This window comes from Oryzias melastigma, linkage group LG14 (genome assembly GCF_002922805.2).
Source record: "Oryzias melastigma strain HK-1 linkage group LG14, ASM292280v2, whole genome shotgun sequence".
Taxonomy (NCBI): domain Eukaryota; kingdom Metazoa; phylum Chordata; class Actinopteri; order Beloniformes; family Adrianichthyidae; genus Oryzias; species Oryzias melastigma.
The window spans coordinates 13,053,786-13,077,567 of NC_050525.1; the positions used below are offsets into that span (position 1 = coordinate 13,053,786).

Here is a 23,782-nt window from a genome sequence, read left to right on the forward strand (position 1 = left end):
AAACAACCGTCTACTCTTTTAGGCCTCCTCCTTTATTCCTTGATATAAAAGTGGTTAGTCTGGGCTCTTTTAGCAGAAATGGGAAGACAGACTCAATCCAAGAATAGTTGTCATGGTATGGTTTATCAAATTAACATGAGTGTTGGTAAAATGATCAGGTTATAATCTGACTGACAAAAAATACAAATACAAACCAGTAAGACCTCACAGAATCCTCCGAGTTCTAGGCTTAAAATAAATAAAATATTTAAACAAATATTAAAAGAAATCCAATTAAATAAATACAAAGTCATTTAGAGCCACTCTGACTTCTGAGTGCAGACCAGTAACAGTAAGTGTTATGGACTAAGTCCTTTCTGGTGCAGTTCATTTTACAGATAAGCTATTAAGTCCTCCCATTAAGTGAGAGGTTTTACCTCTTAATAACAAACTTAACTGCCAGCTATGTCTCTTAGTTTATGACAATCACTGTCACCACAGCAGATATTAGTGGAGTGATGTGGTAAAATATGTTTTTTTATTTCAGTCATGTTACATTTCCTTTTTTTTTTTTTTCAAAGCAGGACTAAACAAAGAAACCCAAGAAATTAAGCTGCAACAGCAGCTCAGACATATGGACTGTAGGAGTAAGAGGCTAATCCTACTACACAATCTAACAAGGTGACCTAATTTCTAGGACATAAAGTCTCCCTGCCTTTTAAAAACACAGATCTAGGAGTGCATTTACTGTCGGTAGAACATAAAAGGAAAAAGTACACAGTACATTTTAGCCTGATCAGAACACTGCAGCTCGGTTCAGAGTTAAAAAGCTGAAACTGCAGCAGGACCGAAACAAATAAAATAGGAACTATGCACTGAAGCATTAAAGCAGCATTCATCTCCACCACTTAAAAAAGGGACATTAGCACTTATAAAATTGATTTATAGCAAAATGTGAATTAAAAATATATCTTTGCTCATTCAGTTTAACTTTACAAGATCCTTAACCCAATTTACAAGGTGCTATATACTAAAGACTGAAAATATAATGAACAAAAAAAAATGAAGGATAGCAAAAGTGTGAAAATTTTGAACAGTTTCATAATGCAAGAGAAACAAATGGCTAACTTCAAAACATTGAGTTACAACCATCTGGTTGTGAAAGCATGAAATAATGTCTCAAGGTGTTGGTTTAAAATTGTTTTGAAGAAATTTAGACTTTTTTACTGTATTCTAGACTATGCAGCAAACTAAAAATTGAATACAATTAATGTTTGGTAAAAAAAATTTTTTTTTAAAGTTAAACAAAAACAATTAACTTGTTCCTTTCTGGTGGCAAACCAATGTCGTGCAAAAATAACAGACTTTTAAAGATTAAAAATATATAAACCATAAATAAATAAAAGGGAAAAACATAGATGATGCAAACTTTGATCAAAGTTATTACAAAATGGTCTAATTTTTTTCTTTGTTTGAGCACAACACAAATTTCCAAAATTAGTCAGAATTGCAACAAACTGAACACTAATTAAAACTGATGACTAGATTTATATGAAAGTTTGGCACACTGATGAGAGCTACTCTTATAAAAAAACACACAATGAACATTTTCTAAAGCCATTTGCTACAGAAGGAGCACATGAAAATACAATAAATAAAAAAGTCGTCAAGTAGAACATATTTTTTTTTTATTTTGAATAAAGCTTTATTTCTACAGGTATAATACAGTTCACATAACTCAAAGATGTCAATAAATGTTGAAAGCAAGTGAGTTAAAAGCAAGGAACATACAGGTGCAGCCGAAGACACTTGAAGTGTGGCAAACCACCAACTGTCACTTAAAAAGAGGAAAAAGAGCCAATTTTGAAACACCGCATTTAAGGGTGGAGCAACAACTTCAGAACTTTTGACCTGTTCTGGACTAAAGCTGTTTACTCAGCAACTTTACTCAAATAATGAAAAAAGAAACAAAATGAACCCAATCTTTCTAACAACACGCAATAAGGAAGTCATTCTGCTGAACTTGTGAAAAAAAAAATTATTTTCATATTTTGCCTGAGGTTTTCTATGGATTACTTCACTGCTGTCGGAAAGAACTTTCATTCAGAATACTGTGTAATACATGCTCTGCTTCAGCAATCATAATTCTAGTAGTCCCACCAACAGTAAAACTAGTAGTTGTGTTGTGGCAGTACTTCTAATGGAGCTGAACAAAGGTGATCCTTGAAAAGAAACCCTGCTGAACCAAGGGTTTATCTATCCAAACAAACCACCGCATGCAGACACAACAACTACTTTGCTGCGAGTTCTAAAAATGTGCAAAGAGTCATGCATGTGGCATCATTAAATAGCAGTTCCTGTCATGAGACTTTTCAAAGAAGTCCTTTCAAACTGCAGATGAAAAACAACACATTTTTTGCAAGTCATTCACTTTTTTAGACTTTCATATTTCAAATAGCAAAGTTTTTTTAGCATAAATTTTGCATAAAAGTGAGTAATATCAGAAAACCATTAAAAGAAAACTCACAAATAGTGTTCACAACTGTAACACAACATGTTAGTTCTATAAGGCTGACACAACTGTCTTTTTTCATGATCCACTAGTATTCTGCTCATCAACTTTCATCCATTTGTGCCTGGTCTTTTTAATTCCTAACACTTTCATTTTCCAGCTTTAGTACTATTAAGTTTTACTTTACAAGAAAATATTTATAAAATGATCATGTCCTCCTGTGACAAAATAATCCGCACTGACAAAGGGAACATGAAGTAGTTCCATCTGGTAAATAAGCTAGTACAGATGGATTGCTGTGACATGACTTTAGAGTCGTCTACATTCCAACTGGGCATCAATCATGTTGTGACAGCACCAAGCATTGAAGAGAACATGGCCGTAAGGAAATGGGCAAAGGTCCTAAAAAAATCTTATCATTTCTGATTCACAGAGAAGACAGAAATGAGCAAAAAGAAAAAAACAGGAACACATGCGAAGGAATCTAACTTAATGTGAGCTACAACTATAGCAGAGAACAGTCATCAGCTTGCATCATCGTCAATATTAATTTAGCCAACAATCTAGCTTTTGGGGGAAATGGTAAGATTGTTGCACTCATTGAATAGATCTTAGATATTTGAAAAAAAAGATGCTTTAATTAGCTGACAATGCGAGTTCAGAGATTAAAGCTAAGACAGTCACATTTGTTGCCATTTTTTCACTTGTAGTATTTCATATTTGGAGTGTTTTTTTCCAATAATTTTACAATGACTAGATGGTATTTCTGCAGATATTTTGGTGAAAAAAGATAAAAATAAAAAACAGAAATACTATCAGATTTGAAAAGTACCATCAACACTTGAAAGTACAGATCATTTCAACAGATCATGAGTCCAAACTTTTACCCATTGCTGAAAGTAAACACTAATATTTGTATATTTAGGTATAAATGGAGCATTAAAGTACTAAACATCAGTTAGTTAAACTCTGCAACAGGAAGAACTGTGGTTACTTGTGTATTTTTAAACTGTAATGTTATAGTTGACAGAGAAAGGTAGAAAAACCAAACAAACCATGACCTATACTTAGACTAAGGTGTCTGATGTCATACACAACATCTATAGAGCTCATGTTTGTGCCCTCAAAGAAAATGACAGAACACTGTCTCCTATTACAAGAAACCCATGTGAAATATTTCATCTTTGCTTTTTGCTCAACAAACCCTGAAAATAAATTCCTTGTCAATAACTATCATACGCTACCACTTTGAGGTAAAGTTAATAAACCAGTATTAGGATTTAGAGGGTGTAAAAAATAAGAACCTATCCTTACAATCCAAACAGATCTCCTGACCAATAGGCTGGTCTGCAGCCACTGTCATTTTAGCATTACACAGTAAGACACCTTATAATACAAAATTGGTACCAATGTACCACAACTCTGGTTTAGCTTGGGCTTATGGTTGGTGTTATCTTGATGAGGATGACGAATTAAGCACATACCAAAAGGCTATTCTTGAAATTACACAACGTTGAGGTTTTTTGGTTCAAATACATCTCATCCTAAAAAAAAAAAAGTAACCAAGAGTTGATCCAGGAAGAACTAAAAACAACTAATTTATAACCCTAAGTGAATTATTTTTCAAAATCTTTTGAAACAAAACACAAAAAACCTTGGCACTTCATTAACCTTTGTAGCATTTGCAGTTATTTAGTTCACAACTAAAACTCTTATCTTAGAACATGCTCTTCTCATTGACGAAGCTACTGGGATGAGTAGCGAGACAATGAGTCCAGATGACTCAACTCCTAGACATCCTTTTCTTGTGCGAAACTCCACCTCTGTTTTTGTCCTCTGCGTGTGCTAATGACACATTAAAACTAGTAGTTAGAGGCATCACTCCATGGTTTAGACACATATTTGGACATGTCTAGTGGCTTTGAGCATGTTTGTACCTGGTAGTAAAGTTTAAGTATATGTCAGAACAGGACTAGAATGTGGGCCTGTCTCAGCCAGTGGCCTCTTTTTAATTGAAGATACGAAGGTTAAGCTTCTGTTTTCCTGCTTCAACATCTAACATACAGGGGCTCTTTGGATAATGATTGTTATCTGCGTTTAATCTGTGCAAATAAGCTGCCAGACTTTATACTGACATTGTGGCTCATGGTGCCTGGGATGTGTTTAGTGATAACATGTAGACATGTTCAACACTGCCTAAGAGGAGCTCAAAGACATCTGAGAGGATCCATATCAGGGTGAAGACTGAGTCGTTATCAATTGTTCCTTCACACTAAGGTTAATTCAGGTTTAACTGAAGATGTATGGAGACCTGGAGGCTAACAATAGCAATGAATTAGTTTTGTCTTTTTATCAATTCTTACAAGAATAATCTGTTGATATCAACATCACATTCAATAGAAAACTATCTGGACTGGTCTTTATGATTTGCTTCAAAATAGACAATGCTTTTTAGTCTCCCTTGTTAGTGACAAACACAGGGTTTATGTGTGTTGTTGAATCATTTTAAACCTTTACGGAACAACAAAGACTTCTATTCAGACCTCAGCCCAGCTGCTAAACGAAAGAGCTGTCAACAACTTCAGCTCGTTTTGTGCTCCAACTTGGACTAACCTTCTTACTGAGTCATTCTCGCCGCTCTTCTTAGCTTTGCTTGAATTGACCTTGACTTTGTTAATCCAGCGTCTTCTGTTTCCAACCCTGAGGTTGTATTATGAGAGTCTCTAGGTCACCTCCTTCAAAGGAACAAGTAAACTAACTCTATAAATGCATCTGCTTTACCAACCTTCGCTCTGACCGTGATCCATGTGAAGAAGGTCATTGTAGCAAAGCGCTCATTAGTCTAAGGCCAGCTTTTACCTTCATGTCAACTCTGATCTCGTTATGCAACTGTTCTGTCTTCAAGCAAACTGAAATTAGTGGACTATTTTGATTAGTATACATGAATACATCATTTTACATTTAATGCAAATTTAATTCTATAAGCTGACTTCTTACCATGGACAGTAAAATAAAAGATAGAGTCAGAGAAACAAATACATGAACATTTGATTTTTCTTTTTTGCCCACACTGTCCAGTCAATCCCATCCATGAAGTCATCTGATAATGGGGGATTATGCTTACTTCAAATATATCACAAGTTCAGATGAGAAGTTATGTCATACTGGTGTTTTGACAAACAACATTACAGTGATACAAGGAATGACTGATGATAGCACCATCATCATCCACCAACAAGAAAAAGCAGATGGGTGGCATGTTATAAGAATGAAGGAGCAGTTTCTACTTGATGGCAAGTAAAACAAATCCTCACCAGGAAACATTAAGCTCAATCACAGCTTTTGATCATTAAGCTTGAGGCGATCTGGTGCTCAATAAATCAACCAGGGACTTAAGTGTCACTAAGTGAGGTAAACAAAGAGATAATTTATTATAGAAATAAAATGAAGTCATGGGACATTAAAAAAGGCCAAATGTAGGTTTGTGTTTTCAAGCTGCCTTTTTTCAGTGGTAACAGTGAGAGTTTTGAGTTAAATCAAACATGGTACAGCTTTCCATCTGCAATGCAAACAGTGGGAACAAACAATCCTAGAGGCAATGTTTGTTTGTAAGATTTCACCAAATGGAATAAACTTCACACATTTCATGACCTGAACTGAGATTTAGCTTAAAAAATGTAAATTATTATCCAGACCAAATTACATTTTATAAACCATGTTTAGTACATTTTAATTAGTTCAAGTTCAAGATAAAAAAATTGTGTTGTGAAAAAAAAAATCACTATATACTTAAAAGTAACCTATAAGCCATATGCTGCTGTATATGAACTACACCCCCCACTGGAAACTATTTTCTAAGAAATAGAAAACATATAAATTAGAAAGCACTCGGTGGGCAAAACAAAGTGAACAACATGACACAAAAGCACTCGCTGTCATATTTTCCCGCCTGTAAAAGCAGAACTGCTCTTCCGCTGCATCTCGAGTAATGTGGTAAAAGTGTAGCCTCGTCATACGTGGTTAAAATCATCTTTACATATTACTACCCTTCCGTGATTTTAGGTTCCAATCCTGCCCCACGCGGATGTTAGTCAACATGTCCTTCAACTGTATTTTTCTGTGCCATCTGCAGCTACACATGATAATAGAGAAGGTAGGGGAGGAGGGGACTTGCCAAGGTTAATCCCCTGAGACATAAAACAAACACTTCTCAAAAACATGAGGACAAAATGACCTAAAAATGCAAAAGATGTTGCACATGTCCGAAACTTCAATCTCTTGTTACTAAACTTTCAATGTTGGGGAACCAGTGTGAAATAAATGGATTTCTCTGGTGGCTGTGGGTTTGTTTGTTGCACTCTCACCGAGGTGACTAAGAGATACAGCTGGAGGCCAAAAGAGCCAGCGGTGCTGAATGATATTGCATTACAACTTTCAGTTAACAATGTGCTGCCGGGCTTGAAACTTGATCATAATCCAACAATGACCTCATTACAGTAAGCATACTCAAAAGACTAAAGAAAAAATAAATACAGCTGCTGATCCTCACAAACTCCAATTTATTGATTACATAGAACTGCATAGTGTAGATTAAGCGTGAGAGAGAAGGATATAAAGGCTGTAGATTTTCAATGAAAATCGAACTGCAGTGCAGTTAGTAACATTTATTTGAAGAGCGTCATGCTGCTAAAGCCTGCTGAGTAACAATCCAGCTAAAGTCCACAGCAACTGACCTGTAGATAGGACAGTGACCCCCTCAGAGCACAGCGTAACTCTCACTGCTGTTTGCACAATGACAGGAAACTGGCATTACCAAGTATTTATTTTGGAACTAAAACCTACTTTTGAGGTGCACAAGAAACAGGAACATGAACTTTCACATGGAACCTTCGATGCTCTGTTTATCCACGTGGTGCAGTAAGACCAAATAGGATTAACATGGTACCATCTTGCTGTGTAGAGAAAAAAAATAGACGTTTAAAAAACAACCACTCTTCCTTCATCTGTCAACATGGACTATTGACTAAAGGATGTGACAGTTTGTATGATATTCTAGTGTCCTCGTCTCCCTTGGTGAAGCAATCAAGCTTATCACTTTTAATCGCTTACAACAATTCCACTGTTTTGAAAGGGTTCAATATGCTAGAGTCCTGAAACATTTTGCTCATCATTAGGATTACATATTTGGCCTAAAAGCCAAATGACCCCCTTCTCAAAAAAAAAAAAAAACACAAATGAACTTTGTGTATTCTATTCAAAACATTTTACAAATACTTTTGGAGGAGTAAAGTGACGGCACATTCACAAATGATGTGAAAAGCCATTCCGGCATGCTTGCAGATGTAACTCAAGGAGGGAGTGACAGAAAAATTAGCTGCAAGAGTAGTCAAGCTGGAAAGGCAAGTGGGTGTTGCCAAAAAGTATGTGCTCCTGGTTATGCCTGCATGTTTTTACAGCAACCTTTGTCCAGAGCGTGTCCAACTCAAGAGTTCACGGACGACATAAAGAACAAAATCTAGTTCTTAATCTGATTTTAATTAGTTTTGCAATATCCGTTTATGAGAGAAATGTAGATAAAAATAAAAGCATCCTGTTAGCACTTTTTTTAAAATATTTGACCTTCAGGTTTTAAAAATCAGTTTGTTTGTTCTTTGAGAAATGAGCTTAGATTAAAAAAAAAAAAAGGCATCTGCTTCCATGAATGCACCAGGTTGCACAGTTAACTTTGACATGTGGTAAAACGAGTATATTTTTTCAGATGGATAACATCTTTTCATGATATCATATCTTGAATCTTCAAATCAGCTTGTTTACCCATAGTTATCACAGACCATTGTTGAGATAATGAACACCCTGTGAATTCGGTTCCAAAAGTAAAAAGTGATGACTGTTGTCCATCAAAGACACGTCTCCACTCCTGGTTGTGGGCAGGGTGGAAGCGGAAACAACAGCCTGATCTTCAGTACTGACAGAGTTTCACACATGGTTACACCCACACACACAGCACACGCTTAGCTGCAGCAAATACTTAAACCTTCCTCTAATGCTGTGTGGCCTGTGGCTAAGGAGCTAAAACTATCATGCAAAAAATACCAATAAAAAGGTCAAATTTATCTGTTTTTAACTTTAGTAAAAAGTTGGATTCAGTTTTTTTTTTTTTTTTTTTTAGTTTACACATCATCTCTGGTGTAAGGACCAAAGGCTTCAGTGATTTCTCTGCTTGGAGCCTTCCAAGCCTCTCAGGCTCTGTCCAAAGACAGAGCGGCGTATTGTAATAAGATAGGAGAGGACAGGTGGTCGAGTGATCAGGTGCCAGACTGCCTGCCTGGCTGCTGTAGATCGGAGCTAAAACCTTCTGTGCAAAAAATGCAAGTATGCTGATATTTTCACTACTAGAGCAGAGAACAAGTACAGAACTGTGAGGGCATCATTTTGAAACTCAAACAGGTACACATATGTTGGAAAAAAAAAGGTTAAAATAATATCCTTTGCATGTGAACAAGTTTGCCATTTTTTCTTATTTAACAAACACATTTTCTTAAGAGAAAGACTGGTTTGTAGGAACTTTCATACTTTCATAAAACTGCACAATCAATAGCGACATCAGTAAAGGTGTAGGCTGCAACTAAACCTGTAAATGAACATTTTTGAGTCATCACTTGAATGGAATGTCCCCTTTCACTCTTGTAGGAAAGACTAGTTTGACTCTTACCTTGTAGCTGTTTAAATCTCCCTTCCAGAATATTAGAATATTGCACCTGGTTGACAAATGCTGCTGGGGACAAGCAGGGCTCCCTTTGGTCCCACTCCATTGTAGTTTCTATGGATCTCTTTGCTCAAATATTCCTTTCTGAATCGGATTTCCTACATAGCAGACGATCTCAATAATGTTTCCAGTCCAGAAAAAAAAAAAAAAAAGAAAGAGGAATGTTTATCCTGGGTTTAATCCTTGGTTTCCTGCCGTTTTTCAGTAAGGCACAAGAAAAAATCCTAAAAGTGTTCTCTTCTTCATTTATTGCATATCCAGTTTTGTGGAGTGAAAAAACACAACAGAGGCGGGAGTGGAGCCGTTGTTCTTCAGAGAATAAAAGACGCCATCAAACAAAACATTTTCCCTTTTGTCAAAATCTTCTCACTTGTGGCGTTTAGGTAGAGAAAAAAAAACTTCAGTTGACCTCACTTGTGGCTTCAGTAAAAAAAAAAACTAAAAAAACAGAACAACAAAACAAAGCTGAGTAACTCTTCCCTCCAAATTCTGACCATGAATATGTTGAGACACAGCACCAAGAAGCAAGCACGCCAGCCACAGTCAGATTACTGTGTAAACAAAGCCTGCTGTGCCGTCTAAAATGTGCGTCATTAGCATAAGGTGTGTTTTAGGGAGGAGCATAAAGGAAGAACGGAGGGAAGGGCAAAGGGAGGGAGGAGCTTTACAGGCAGACTAAACCATTAGAGTCCTTCAAGCAGTGCAGCTTGAGGTGGATAATCCAACTCCACCTTAATTCCTGCAAACACAAGGGAGAGGCCTATACCAAGAGAGTGTATAAAATTCCCTGTCAGCTTGAAAAATGTTAACCCTATGTGGTTCTCATGGTCTTTCTTTTTACACAACCTTCCGTTCACCCCCCTGCTTTGTACAAACTGTAGGCAGTGCCTTGATAAAGCGTTAAACAGGAAGGAAGTTGTTGAAAGTCTCAAAAGCACTTTCCTGCCTGATGAGATTTCTAACTGACAGCTTGATTACTCATTTCTGAAAGATGTAAAAGCAGAGGAAGCAGTGAAACACGAGCTGCTCTAAATCTTTCAAAGCATATATATTTTTATTAGCACACACTGTTTACACAAGTAACCTCATTCAATTCTATTGAACTTTCTGAATGTATTCACAGATCAAAGTGAAAAATAAAAAGCAACAACTTTTCTGAACTTTTGTGTCCATCGGATGCAGTCTAAAAGATTTATTTTAAGAAACTGTGGGATTAATAAATTCCATATATTATTCCAGTTGGAACAATGTAACATTATTTTATCAAATATGACTTTATTACAGGTAAAAATGATCAATACTGTCAGCACAAACTGACTGTTTACATTAATTTAGATAATACTTGAGTTATTAATTTATTTTTCACAAACTAGTAGACAAAAACATGCTAAAAGTCCCAGTTGTTATCCTTGTTTGGTCCAACACTACAAGGTGACAGCAAATGGATGGTTCTTATTAAAAAGAAAACTGCCCGCCTGAGGCTCTCTGTGACAGGATGTTTACAGAGGGAGACTGGACTAATGAGAGACTAAAAAGACAGCTTTCCCTCTGAGGAGCAAAAGTTATGGCATGGATGCATGTAGTTAGAAACCCTGTTAATCACAGCACTGCTCCCACTGGCATTTTTTGCATCATAAGGGTCCTAATACATAAAGTAACTGTAGCTTCTTCTGCGCATACACACACTCAGCGTATAAGCAAAAGAAGACACCCCGCGTCAAAAATGAACAACCTGCACTGAGTGATGGTGTGGTTTTTATGAATAACCTCAGAAGAAAAGAAGAAAGTAACCAGGAATGTGGAGGGCTAAGATATATCACTGAGCCTCTGCAATTCTGCAGACCCCCTTTCGAGGGCCCTAGGGCACAACGGAAGCCTGGACTCGAACACTACTCCACTGGATTGGGACATTTTGCAAACATATGTACAGATTGTCATGTTATTGCCCAACTTTTCCTTGTGTAACTAAGAACATATATACAGTAGGTTTAAAACATGTGGTCTGAATGCATAGATATTTCATTTTTTGTGATTAGTTTGACATTTAAAGAAAAAAAAACAGTTATCTTGAACAGCCTGAAACTAACTAAAGCAATACTAGTAAAAAATTACCAGCAGAAATTAAACATTGCTCTTGAATGAAACATAAAGTATAATCTTTTAACAAATTTGAGGCAAAATGTGCTGCCTAATGTTAGAAAGCTTGATCTCAAATGCAGATGAAGTGTTTTCCAAATGATGAAAGACAACATCAGACTGTTAAAACTTCCTCTAAGCAAAACTGTGGGCCATTCAGATGTGACTGACTATGAACCCCGAGGAGCTTTGCTAAGGCAGATGTGTTATCAGTACTTGTTGACAGATCGCAGTTATGTTTTGTTTGCAGCTAGTTGATGGGAAACAAAAAGTTAAGTCAAGGGTACCATCATTTTAGAGTTGTTTTATTTTTTTTGTTTAAAAGATTATTCTGTTGAACAAACATGTTCCATTCAATGATTTCTTATTCATTTCCTTTAAGTTTGCCATTTTTTCAGTGATCATTGTGAGGTTTTTTCATAAGCAGAGGGTATAAACAGTTGTGTCTGTCCGTGTTGTACAAAGACTGTAGACTCTTTGAAAACCTAATTTCTTCCAACTCTTGAGAATCTTGTATGTAAATACGTATAACTGTCAGGGAATACAGTTGGGTGCTGCTGGAAAAATATGTAAAGCTGCACAGTTTGCTGTGCATGAGAGTGAAGATAAGCTTAATCAATGCAAATTCACAATGGTCTGACTGCAGGAGTCTTAAATGTTAACCAGCAGGCGCCTACAGTTCTAGCACCATCGGTGTAATGATTCCAAGGTGTTAAAAGTGTGGGGGGAAAAAAGCATAAACAGGGCATTAAAAATACTATTATGACAAAGGAGGACTGTACAGAATAATAAAATGCTGAAAAGCTTTAACCTTGCTTGATCTAAAGTGTTAAAGAATGGAAGGAGCGGAGCTGTTGTAGCTGGTACAACAGGTAGAAGAATGTGCACATCAAGTTCGTACTTGTTAAACCTCGATGCTATCGCAAGCATTCACACTGGAGTGCGCACACACACACAAACATGCACAGACACACAACTATGTGAGGACTTATTTAAATAATTTGTCACCATCTAGTAAAACTGAAGTAAAATATTTGTATTCATAATTATTACACAAATGTCAATGTTTTAAAGACAATGTGAGGCTTTAAATTTTGAACAAAGGGAATCACAAAAATGTCTACCGTTGACACACAACAGGTTAATTTGTGAGTGAAATGAGGCTTGTCGTTTAGATGCGCTGTGGCAGAAGCACTGCACAAGGGTCATAAGCGTTATGCGTTTCTTGATATCTATCTATGTGTGTAAGTTGCCCCCTCTGCTGGGATCTTAATATACTGCAACTTGTTTTTGCTAGGTTGAAACTGTTTAGATTTGGTTAAAAAAACAATAATAAGAAAAGCTATATTTTATGACCTTCCAACTCATTCATATAAAGCAGGAAATGCCCCCCAAAGGCATTGAGACAGTCGAGGATAGGCTTGCAAGTTTAGCTTCACAGCTTCATCAAAACCATTTTACAGCAGCATTCAGAAATGATGCAGAAGGTTCCTTAACAGCTATAGGAAGAGAGAAGGCAAATAAACAGAGCAGTAATTACATAGCCGACCAGCTTTGTCCTCCTTTTAGAGGCGTTTTTTTTTTTTTTTTTCCTGTCCTATAAAAAGAAATTGATGGGTTTCGGGACAGAAAAGAATCATGCCTGTTCCCCAGTCTGCACAGTCTAATTAGATCTTTGCACAGAACTGTCAGGTCTGTCATTGTGTCTCAGCTGGCATCTGGATCTAAAAAATCCTGTTGCAAATCTTTTATTGTGCTAAGAAAACTTGCACAAATAAGTGTGGCTATTAAAGTAAATTCCCACGATTAAAAAAATGTTTTAATAAAAAACTATTGAGCATGGTTATAACAAATACAGACATACATAAAATGAACAGAATGTATATGTGTGTACATGGAGGTTAATTAGGAAAGGATATACAATGGTTTGGATTTTACCTGCAAGAGCTTTAATGCGGGAACGTTCAAACAGACGCGCCGAACTGTTCTCGTTATCCCAGTCGGTCTCCGCCGCCAGGTCCCAGCGGTTATTGATGTCATTATACTGCTGCTGGATCTCCAAGCTGTCGAAGTCCGTGGGCGAAATTGTGCTCATGGTGTCAGGTTAAGAAAAAAAAAAATCTATAAAAAAAAGAAATGAAAAAAGAAAAAAAATTAGTGATAGCAAGAGGTGGACGCTTACGAATAAATAGTAGAACAGCGGACTCCACACAGCTTTCTAGCTGTATGTAAGCTTGATAAGCCTAAATGAGGGTTATATGCAAATTGAAGCAGTGACAGTGCAACGGCCAAAATGTGCAATAGACTAAAGAAAACCAAAGAGAGTGTCTAAAACTGACAATAAATCAGCATAGAATTTTGCAGAAATACCCCTTTCAGAGTGAATGATTCCAAAAATAGTTTATCCAGGAAACACCTTAGGCCTCTCTGTAAATATCAACTATATTTGGTCCAGGGCACATATACAAGGAAGAAAAACAAACAAGACTGAAAATGCACTGTGGTGTTAATGTGCCTCTATCTGAATCAATGATTGCATTTACAAAGATCTAATCATTTTAGACAATCAACTTTTGCAATCAACCTTTACCATAGTGCTGATGTTTTTTTTTCTTCAAGTAATAAAACTGGCAAAAGTCCACACTTAATTCATTGCATTGACATTTCTAAAGCATTTGAATGAAATTAATTTAAAAAAATTAAGAAACAGACTAAAAAAACTATTAAAAAAATATAAAACAGAATGAAGACAAGTGATCATAATACAGTAGTCAAAAGATGGCAGGTTAAATTATGTCACTGTGTTGACATCACTGGCAGGCTTGAAACACCAATCACATGCTCTCGTCCTATTTTTTCATACTTTATGAGCCCACAGTGACCATAGTGGTGTTTAATAGGCAACAATCCATTTTCACCCCCAAAACTTAGTGACTTTTTAATGTTTACTTGTAAGAAGCTGCAGCCGTTTTATTCTACAGTTGTGAGAATAATGCACTTTAACTCACACGAGTGGAGATGTGGCATTAAAAATCACCAATATCTTACACTGAAACAAAAATGACTGCTTTTTTATAACAATTGAAGAAAAAATACACTAACAGCTACAGATGTATAAAGCAAAAACATAAACAATAAAATAATAAGCAAACACAGCTTCCTCTGAATGATTTGTTTTATAAAATGGGATGAGGTTAGCACCACCATCACCATTGCTTGAGTCCATTTGCTGAAGAGCAAGGACCAGATTATTGTGTTGAGTGCTATGTTTGCTAGTACTTGTCATTTCAACTCCTGTCAAGTCTGCCAACTGTGACTGATTTAATCACTATAAATACATTGATAACTTTGGTATTTCTTCTGCCTTTAGTACATCTGGTAAATTAACTGTCCTTATTGTACTTCATAAAATGATTCGACTCAAACAAGTGAACCAAAACCCTTTTTAAGCAGTTAAAAAGCGGGAAAACGAAAAAAAAAAAACTCGACAAATCCAATTAGTGTCAGATTAAGACATGCTGGAAATAGAAGCCAAAGGCAGGGATTAGAGAAGACGGAACAACGCCCCCACATTCACCCTCTGACCCATCACTTCTCCACTCAGTTACCCCAGAACCCAGATAATATCCACACACCCACTGAGCAAGCTGTGTGCTCTGCATTGAATTGATGCAACTTATTTTCACATGTGACAAACATTAATTTAAGAAAAATATCATCAATATCAGTCCTCCAATATCCATCAAGATTTTTCTCTTAATGCTTCCAAATTATCTCAACAAAAAGTCTCAATAAAAATAAATTAGGAAATAAACATGACAACAATACATTTTTGCATTTAATAAAAATGCATCCACAAAAAATTCAATGCTCTATATCCTTCAAAAGGGGGGAGGCAGGAAGCAGCTCTAGGAAGCGAGGTCACCGGCGTCCAACAGAGGCCATCCTCGCATGGTTATTGGTAGAAAAAAGCTCGGCTCACAGCGTGTGCCAACTAATCACTCTTCAGTGGCTCAGACAAGCAATCCCCTGACCCACTATGATACTGTAATCATCTCCTCACACACAAAAGCACATGTCCAAATGAAGTCGATTTATTCTGTCTGCGTCACAACAATGCCTTCTCACTGTTTCACTGTGCTTTCCAAATGACTGCCATCCCCTACCTTCAACAACATGAAACTGGGTTATAAATCAGACCATGTCACACAGCATTAAATAGGATGGGTCAACACTAATGAAGCATAAGATTCACAACATCTAAAAGCCAAACAAGCAGCAACAAATCCACAACCTAAGATAACATTACAAAGTATTTTGTGAATATTTACTTTAAGGATTTTTGCCTCCAAAGATTCAAAAATGTGTGTAAATAATTAAACATACAGCAAAGAAAGTATTAAGACAAACTGGGGAACAGATGTGGCACAAAACAAAGGGTAATACATGTATTAAATAATATTAATCCTAATCCTTCTCAAAGAACAGTAATGTAATAAAGATTTTCAATCACTCAGACCATTCATAACATTTAAAAAAACAGCAGCACCTATGAAAAAACAGAAGAGAAATAGGGCACAGAGAAACGCCTGGAGGATAAACCCCAGTTCTGAACTGTTAAGGCCCACATTAGTGCATCTCTCACAACAGAATGACAGTGGGTAAAAAAGGAGGGCAGAGCCGGTGGCATAATGAGAAAAAAAAAAGCACTTGCTCTTTCTTTCTTACTGACTTTCATCCTTCTTCCTCTTAGCAGAACAGCTTCTCTTTGCACAGCTGTTCTGTTGGTCAAAGCAACCGTTAATCAAGTAGAGGAAAAAGAGGGGAATAGAGTCCACAATCAGACACAAGCAGGGAGTTAGGACATTAGAAAAGCACAACGCCAACGTGCCACTCCCTACAATCCCCAACAAAGAAGCCAAATTCAGCCTCACTACACAAGCATTTCCACAAGCCAGAATTTTATTTAAAACTAAATTAAATACATACAATATTAAAAAAAAAAAAAAAAAAGAAAAGAAAAAACATTATGAGAGTTTGAATACTAATTGGACTCAAGTAAAAAAAAAACGTGATTGGGCTCAGCACTGTGAGGTTTCACTACACAAATGTGCCTGTAACAGTCATGAGGTTAGAGCATGGAGAGATAAACCTCAAAAGTGCAGAACACAAAAGCCTGCCACAGCGAAGCGCCCCCGTACAATGAAGGAGTCAGCAGAGAGTTGAGGCCAGCCATTTGGGCCTTTCCTGTTTGCAGAGATGAGGCAGCCAGAGGCACACATGCATCACAGGCCTCTCCACGGGCTGCTGATCCCAGCTTGAATGACCTCCTGAATGGGACCTCAGAGGTCTTTTGTTGACCTGTAGCATCGCATTCATCAAGCACTCGAGTGACTTGCTTGTCCTTCACACACTGACACACCACGTCACTTTAGTTCCGAGCAAGAACGTGGATTTTAGCAAAGTGATGGATCAAAAAAATGAAAATTTCTCAACCCCTTTCAAAGTACTTTTACTTGTACTTTTGTCCTTTCACATAAAGGTGAAGCAGTTTTAGAAACCAAGTTGGTACATTCAAGAGGAGACACTAACTTCCTGTTTGGAACAGGTCTAGGAAAACAATTTGATTCATAACAGCTAGGTGACTTAATACTAGGGATGCCACAATTCTCTGTTTAAAACCAAATGGTATACTGTATTACGGTACACCACTGAACCAAATCGTGGGAAGAATGAATTGTTGTGTCCCTACTGCAAACCCGTATAGTGGGAGTGTTAAAAACAGGTGTTGTTATAAATTTAAGGATTTATTATCTATTGTTTTATAATCAGGCTTGGCATGAGCCAACTAAAATGTTTTTCTTTATTGCTATCTTCTTATTAGCAAATGAAAAATGTTTTTTTCTTACTTTTTTGTAAAATACAAAGCATATTTCGAACCAAAACGAAACCATAACTAAAAACTTGGGGTTTGAATCATTGCATTGCAGCCATACTTGCTACGTTAAAAAAAAAACAGTGCCTGTTTTCTACAAACTATAACAGCCTAAATTTAAAATGCATATTATAACACGGTAGGGCTGCCACAAACGATTATTTTAATAGTCGACTAATCACCGATTATTTTTTCCGATTAGTCGACTAATCGGGTCATGCACAAAGTGGATGTAAAACACACATCTTAACTATCATTCGCTTTAAAATAACTAAAAACTATATATATATTCACACTAGCATCATCATAGATGAAATGTAAGCTGAATTTGACCACAAAAGATGCTAGTGATGATAGCTGAAGATGCTGATAGCCAACTAAAATATTAGTTTAAAGGCCAAATTAGCCTAATTAAAGCCTAGGTTAGCTAAAACAGCTAGCATGCAACTGAAATATTAGCTAAATTCCAAAACAGCCTAAAAAACTTAAACAAAAAAAAACTAAGCTAGCAAAGACAGCTAGCATGTCTGAAATAAAAAAAAAAAACAAAATAGCCTAAAAAACCTTAATAAATGCCAAAATAGTCCAATAAACTAGCATAATACCATTATAACTTTCAACTTTACTATACTCTGACACCATATAGTACAAAGTAACGACTAATCGACTATTAAATTAGTCGTCGACTATTTTAATAGTCGATTAGTCGTCGATTAGTCGACTAATCGTGGCAGCCCTATAACACGGTCTGATTTCAACTCCCCTTTTTGAAACTTTGTGTGGGTATTCTTATTTAAGCCCATTATTGTATTATATATTTAAGACTGCATCCAGATTTTTTGTCTTTTGCTATACAAGTGACCATAACAATCTCAGCTTCAGTTTGGTCTTACTGGATGTGTTTCATGCGTTCATTGCCATTAAAGTCTGTCGTCTGGCATTGATTGTAGTCAGACACAAGTCAATTTTTGTAAATTTGGGATCAAAGTCGCTTTGAACATACACCAGAATAGTACCAAAGTCCCCCCTGGGACCAGATCCTAGCATTTTTTTTTTTTTTAAATCTGTAGAGGATTTTTGTTTGGAAATAAAAGTTACAGAACAGCAGACAGACAATGAAAGGTAGAGGCAAAATTCCACAACAAATCAAACATGACATTGGAATAAGCCACAGCTCTTATTTTGGTTGCTTTGTGCTTGAAACAAAAAGTTGTACAAAATCCTTAGAGGGGACGTTATATTGGCACTTAAGAGGGAGTGAAAAGATGTGAATGGTAAATTTCCCAGGCAAAAGCCTACCATTCACTGATATAAATGATAGCTGTAAATAATGTGGGAATCCACAAACATAAGAAAGCTGTTTCCCTTCAATCAATAAACAGCAAATCCAAATCTATATTCCAAATGTCTGATTTTAAACACAGAAACTTATATTTTTATATCAATCCTCACACAAACAAGAGGAGCATACTGAACATTGATCTAGCATTTACCTCCACACACACCTTTATTACCAGAGACATCTAGAGTGACAAAGAACTAAAAGGCACCCCCTTAAATAAAATATAAAATACGGTCGAATAAATATACACAACAATGGAAAACAAAAAAGGGTTAGGTGTCAGCCAAGTTGAAATGCAACACTTTTCTGTTCATCTCTTCTTCATGATTTAATGATAGGCAAAAGTTTGTAGATGTTAGCTAATTAATTAGCAAGAACCTCATGTTTTTATTTCGCAGATGCTACATGCAAATGCTATAGAGACAAGACAGTAGGTGGAACTAAAATTGATCCAAAAAGAGATTAGCAAATTACTTTTCTTTTTCTATATACAATTCTTTTAATAAGTACTCAACATTTCTCCTCTAAGCTGTGCTTGTCTAGATTGTGTCTGGTAATTTAAAAGTACCCTCAGAGCTAAAACTAAATCAGGATGTTTATCTCCGTCAGCCATCGCTACATTCATTCTCTTTACATCACTACTCTCCTTATGGGTGTATATGAGCTGTCTAAAAATGAAAAATGGTCAGATCAGAAAAATTTAGGATCGTAGAACACTCAGTGAACCTAAATGTTCATGCACATTTTTTCCTCTAGGACAGGTTGTAGTGAACACTTAAGACCCACGGATGGATAAGTAAATGAATGTATCACGTGCACACTCCATTCCTGCACCATATGCACATGGTCGGTAAGGGGCCAGTATTTCCACATTACCAACAACTAGAGTGGAGCATGAGGACACCGTACAATAGCATCCCCCATATGTCATAAATGCATTTAACTTGTGTTATCTGTACAAATACTTCACGATACACTTGCCACACACGTCACAATGGTACATTCCATTTTCATTACATCCCTTAAGGTGGCCGCACTAGCCACAAGGGAACTGCAACACACACCTGCACTCCCTCTTTACAACTCTCCACGGGCCCGGACAACCCAGTATCCCCAGTACGGATGCATGATAATAAGGTTTAGGGGATCCATGAAATTAGCAAATAGCTACATGCTGCTTACATTTCCATCTTCTGTTGCATGCTCTTTTAACATATGATCTCCACAGCATTGCAGGGTGCCCTGCATGTTAATTTTCTTCTGCAGCTTACTGATTGTTCTTTGTACTGTTCTGCTTATTAGAGTAATGATTGGATACTTGGTTAAAAGTATTCAGCACTTGCACAGCACATCTTCCAGACATTACGAATGGCTCTCAAACTGTATGTTGCCCATCATGCAGTTGACATCTCCCTTTAATTCATTGAACATTTCAGTCCAACTAACAATAGAGCACCAATCGTTATCGGAGGCTATTTGTCCTAATTAACGTCACTGGTGATCACCAACAATATCAGTCAGAAGAGCGGATCAGTTTTCTCAGAGGGCATAAAGACCTTTTGTTGTTGTTATCAGCAGAACCGGCTCTGAGGGACTCCACAGACGGCTAGAGCTTTAACTGTGACTCCTCTGAGATTTCATAAACATAAGGAACAAAAAGCATGCTCAGCCGATAGCAGGAGTAACACTGTGTACCAACAGCACAGCATAACTGATACCATTTTAAAGATTATTAGTGACAATGGAGAATATCATATCTATGTGCATGTAGACAGCTTCCACTGAGGTTAGTTAAGATTCCTCTTGAATTACTAGTAAATGAAAATGTCCATAACTAAAACTTAACCTAAGCTTAAAATATTAAAAACCAACTAACTTGTGGCAAGTGTTCCTGCAGTGACCTCAACATAGTCTTTAACCCACTAAAAATGGTGGATTTTATTTCAGTCTTAAAATAAAGATTTCACTGTAAAATAAAGATAAAAAATATATAATTTGTTTACAGATATTGTTTTTTGTCCCCAAAGTATTTCTAAATTCTCCATTCTAACGGAGATACAGGTAAAATAAAGAACTGTGTTACCCCATCAATAGTGCTGTTTCAGTAAGCTGATGCAATCAATTCTGTTGGCTTTGGCAGATTGCTTGACTAATCGAAAAGAAAAAAAAAAAAAAAAACTTTTCAATTCATCATTAACAAGTAAACATTATTGACAGGCCTTGTTCATTCAGGAGAAAGCTTCCTAATGGAGTAAGTACAGACAGAATACATTACATAGCAGGTTTGAGATCTCCACAGTGAATGATATGACGGAAACAGAATGAAAGTAAGTGTGTGGTAAAGACAGAAGCAAGGAAAAAAAAGGGCAGGTCCCGGAGGGATTTTGACAGTCAGCACAAAAGAAGACGGTCCGCATTTAGTGTGCATGTTAAATTTTGTTGCTCCAGCTGAGCCCACCAAACTAATTTGAATGCAGATGTCATCTAACTTTTAGCTACAAGTATAACCGAGAGCTTATCAAACACAAAAATTTAAACAAACAAGAAGATTTTCAATGAAAGTTTAAAAATACAAATCTGTCACTAAATCTATGTTCCCCTTAAGATTGAGCAACACAGCTAATTGAAGCACAAGACACTAAAATAGAATAAGTTCTCAGGCTAGAATCTGTGGGTTAAAGCTCACGCAACCGTTTAGTCTCAAAAGCTTGCCTTTATTGTTAAAATAAACATTGCTAATGTAATGTTAAAAAAAAGACTAGACAAAACATAAACAGAAATCTAGAAATATTCCCACAGCCACAACACAAGTTTATGAGTGGCTCCATATTGTAGTTTTTATGATAAAGCAGCATCGCTTTCAAATCACATCTGTTTCTGTTTCTGTTATTGGATAGAACAGGCCTTTGAGGCAACATGTCAGCTACAACACCAATAAAATGCTTTTAAATGTTCAACCTGAGCCTAATCCTCATTAGCTGCTCAACACAGGGAGATAAGAAGCAAAGTCACCATTTCGCCCTCTAGTGGTAACATTCCAGATTGCAAGTATTGAAGGAAATGCAAGGAAATCAGCCACAAACTCACTGAAAGATGTGGTGAGTCACACTCATAATATTGGTACAGTGCAAATTACTTTGGAAAGATCTAATATTTGACCATATTTCTTTAATAACAAACAACTGTTAATAGGTTTAGGTATGAAAGTAGCAAAAATGCATTAATTTCCCTAAAATTGTTATGAAAACACCTCAAAGTCGTGTCAAAAATTCTTAGGGACAAAGATTTTAAAGAAATTATTCAGTGCCTACATGTCAGATCTGCAATAACTACTTGCTATGATATATATAATTGAGGTAAACAACTGGTTATCATCTCCTTAGCTAAGAAAACAAAGACTAGAATAACTTTTTTTTTTACCATACTTGTGTGTGTTTAAATTGCAATAAAGTTGGATTTAAAAAAAACAGTTTTGCAAAAATTTAGATCCAAGCAATAAAGACAGTTTATCACTTAGCACATATACAAATGTAGCTAGCTGTAATGATGATTAAATAGGAAAGCTATGGCCAAAATGTGCTTATATTACACAAACACAAGTAACAGCGGGGGAAAAAAAGATGCAAGAATTACTATCAGAGCCAAAAAAAAAAGAAAAAAAGAAAATAAATTCTGTCAATTTAATGAAGTTTCCCTGTTTACATCCCAAAAATTAAATAATAAAAAAACAGCTACATATTCTAGTCTAATTTAGTATTTACATGTTGTAGTTAGTACCAACAAGAACATTTGCATAATTAGCTTAGCAAAATGTGTTCATTCTAAATAGTTTCTTGTGCAAACTTGTGCTCAGTTTAATGAGCCTCACAAACATTCATTCATGGAGAGACCTCAGGCTTGAATTCACTTTAAAATAATCCACAACTCCTATCACAGTTGGGTTCTTAAAGACCACAAGATTTGTTTCCTCTGATCCAAAACAGCTGCTTTGTGCAATAATTGTACTCATAAAACAAAACCTTCCCTTTGTAAATAACCAAAACTATCAATGCCACTTTTGTGCTAGGGAAAACCTTAAATAGTGTTATAAAATTTAATGAAATGTGTGTTTCTGTCTAACTAAACCCTTCTACACGTTTATTTTATTTTGATTAATTGAGCAGACAATTAAAAACATAGTGGTTTCTGACTTTTTGAGAATGTATACTTATATTCAGTAAAAATAAAAACTAAAATACACTCTGATATGGATGGCAGGGTAGGCCAAGCACAGAATAAATCTGGTGGGTTTTAGATAACACACACAAGACAGAGTGTGTGTGTTGTGTATGTGTGTGTGGTGTGGGTGTTTTAAAGGTTCTAGCACTGTAGCACACACATCTTTAGATGTAATCAGAGTCGTGGGTAAGCAACACGGTTGAGCTGATGTAGCAGCAGATGCTGAATCAAAGATCCACAGGCTGGAAGGCGCAGATGCAATGTGGCTGCGTGTGACTCAAACAAAGACGACAAGCGGCAGACAAACACAGATATGGCTTCTAATGGTTACATGAAGGCGCTGCTGCTGTCACGCATTTCTCCACCTAGTTAGAGCGGCTTTATGTGAAAAATGCGAAACAAATGCGAACAAAATAAATGGAGTTGGAAAGCTAGTAGCTGTAGGAAGCTAGCAGCAGTCACCTGAATTTCGCCTCTCTCAGTAGCTTTGTTATTGTGGGAAGCTGGTAGAGGAGAGGGGGGGTTAGGAGGGACAAAAAAAAAATAATACTCACCTTTTATTTCTCTTTCTTTGGGCACAAATGTAGTCGAAAATATATTTTAACTAAATTTAATCTTTTGGTAGACATGAAAAAAACGCTTTATTTTTTTTTCTTGGCACGCGCGCAGCTATGCTAGCTGAAAATGTAACGGTTAAAAATCCCAGGTGACGCTGATAACGTCCCTCATATCAATCCGCATCCTCGACCAACAACAGTTGAAAAAAGGAGAAAAAAATGAAGGTTTCCTCCGCGCTGCACCGGCGCGTTACGAAACCACGCTGTGCTCCAGCTGCTGGTGGAGGTAGAGGAGGAGGAGGAGGTGGTGGTGGTGGTGGTGGTGGTGGGGATACAC

The 23,782-nt window shown here is 36.6% G+C and overlaps 1 protein-coding gene across 1 annotated transcript in view; it reads right to left on the reverse strand.

Annotated features, from left to right (window-relative positions):
* The window catches only part of LOC112139743 (spectrin beta chain, non-erythrocytic 1), a gene marked incomplete at its 5' end in the record, with an annotated part of 43,833 nt that extends 20,085 nt beyond the window's left edge, over positions 1 to 23,748 (reverse strand). Inside the window, 2 exon segments of the mRNA XM_024262604.1 lie at positions 13,332 to 13,514; positions 23,443 to 23,748. Of these exon segments, the coding sequence (XP_024118372.1) occupies positions 13,332 to 13,488 (157 nt within the window).
* Between the last annotated feature and the right edge of the window lie 34 nt (positions 23,749 to 23,782).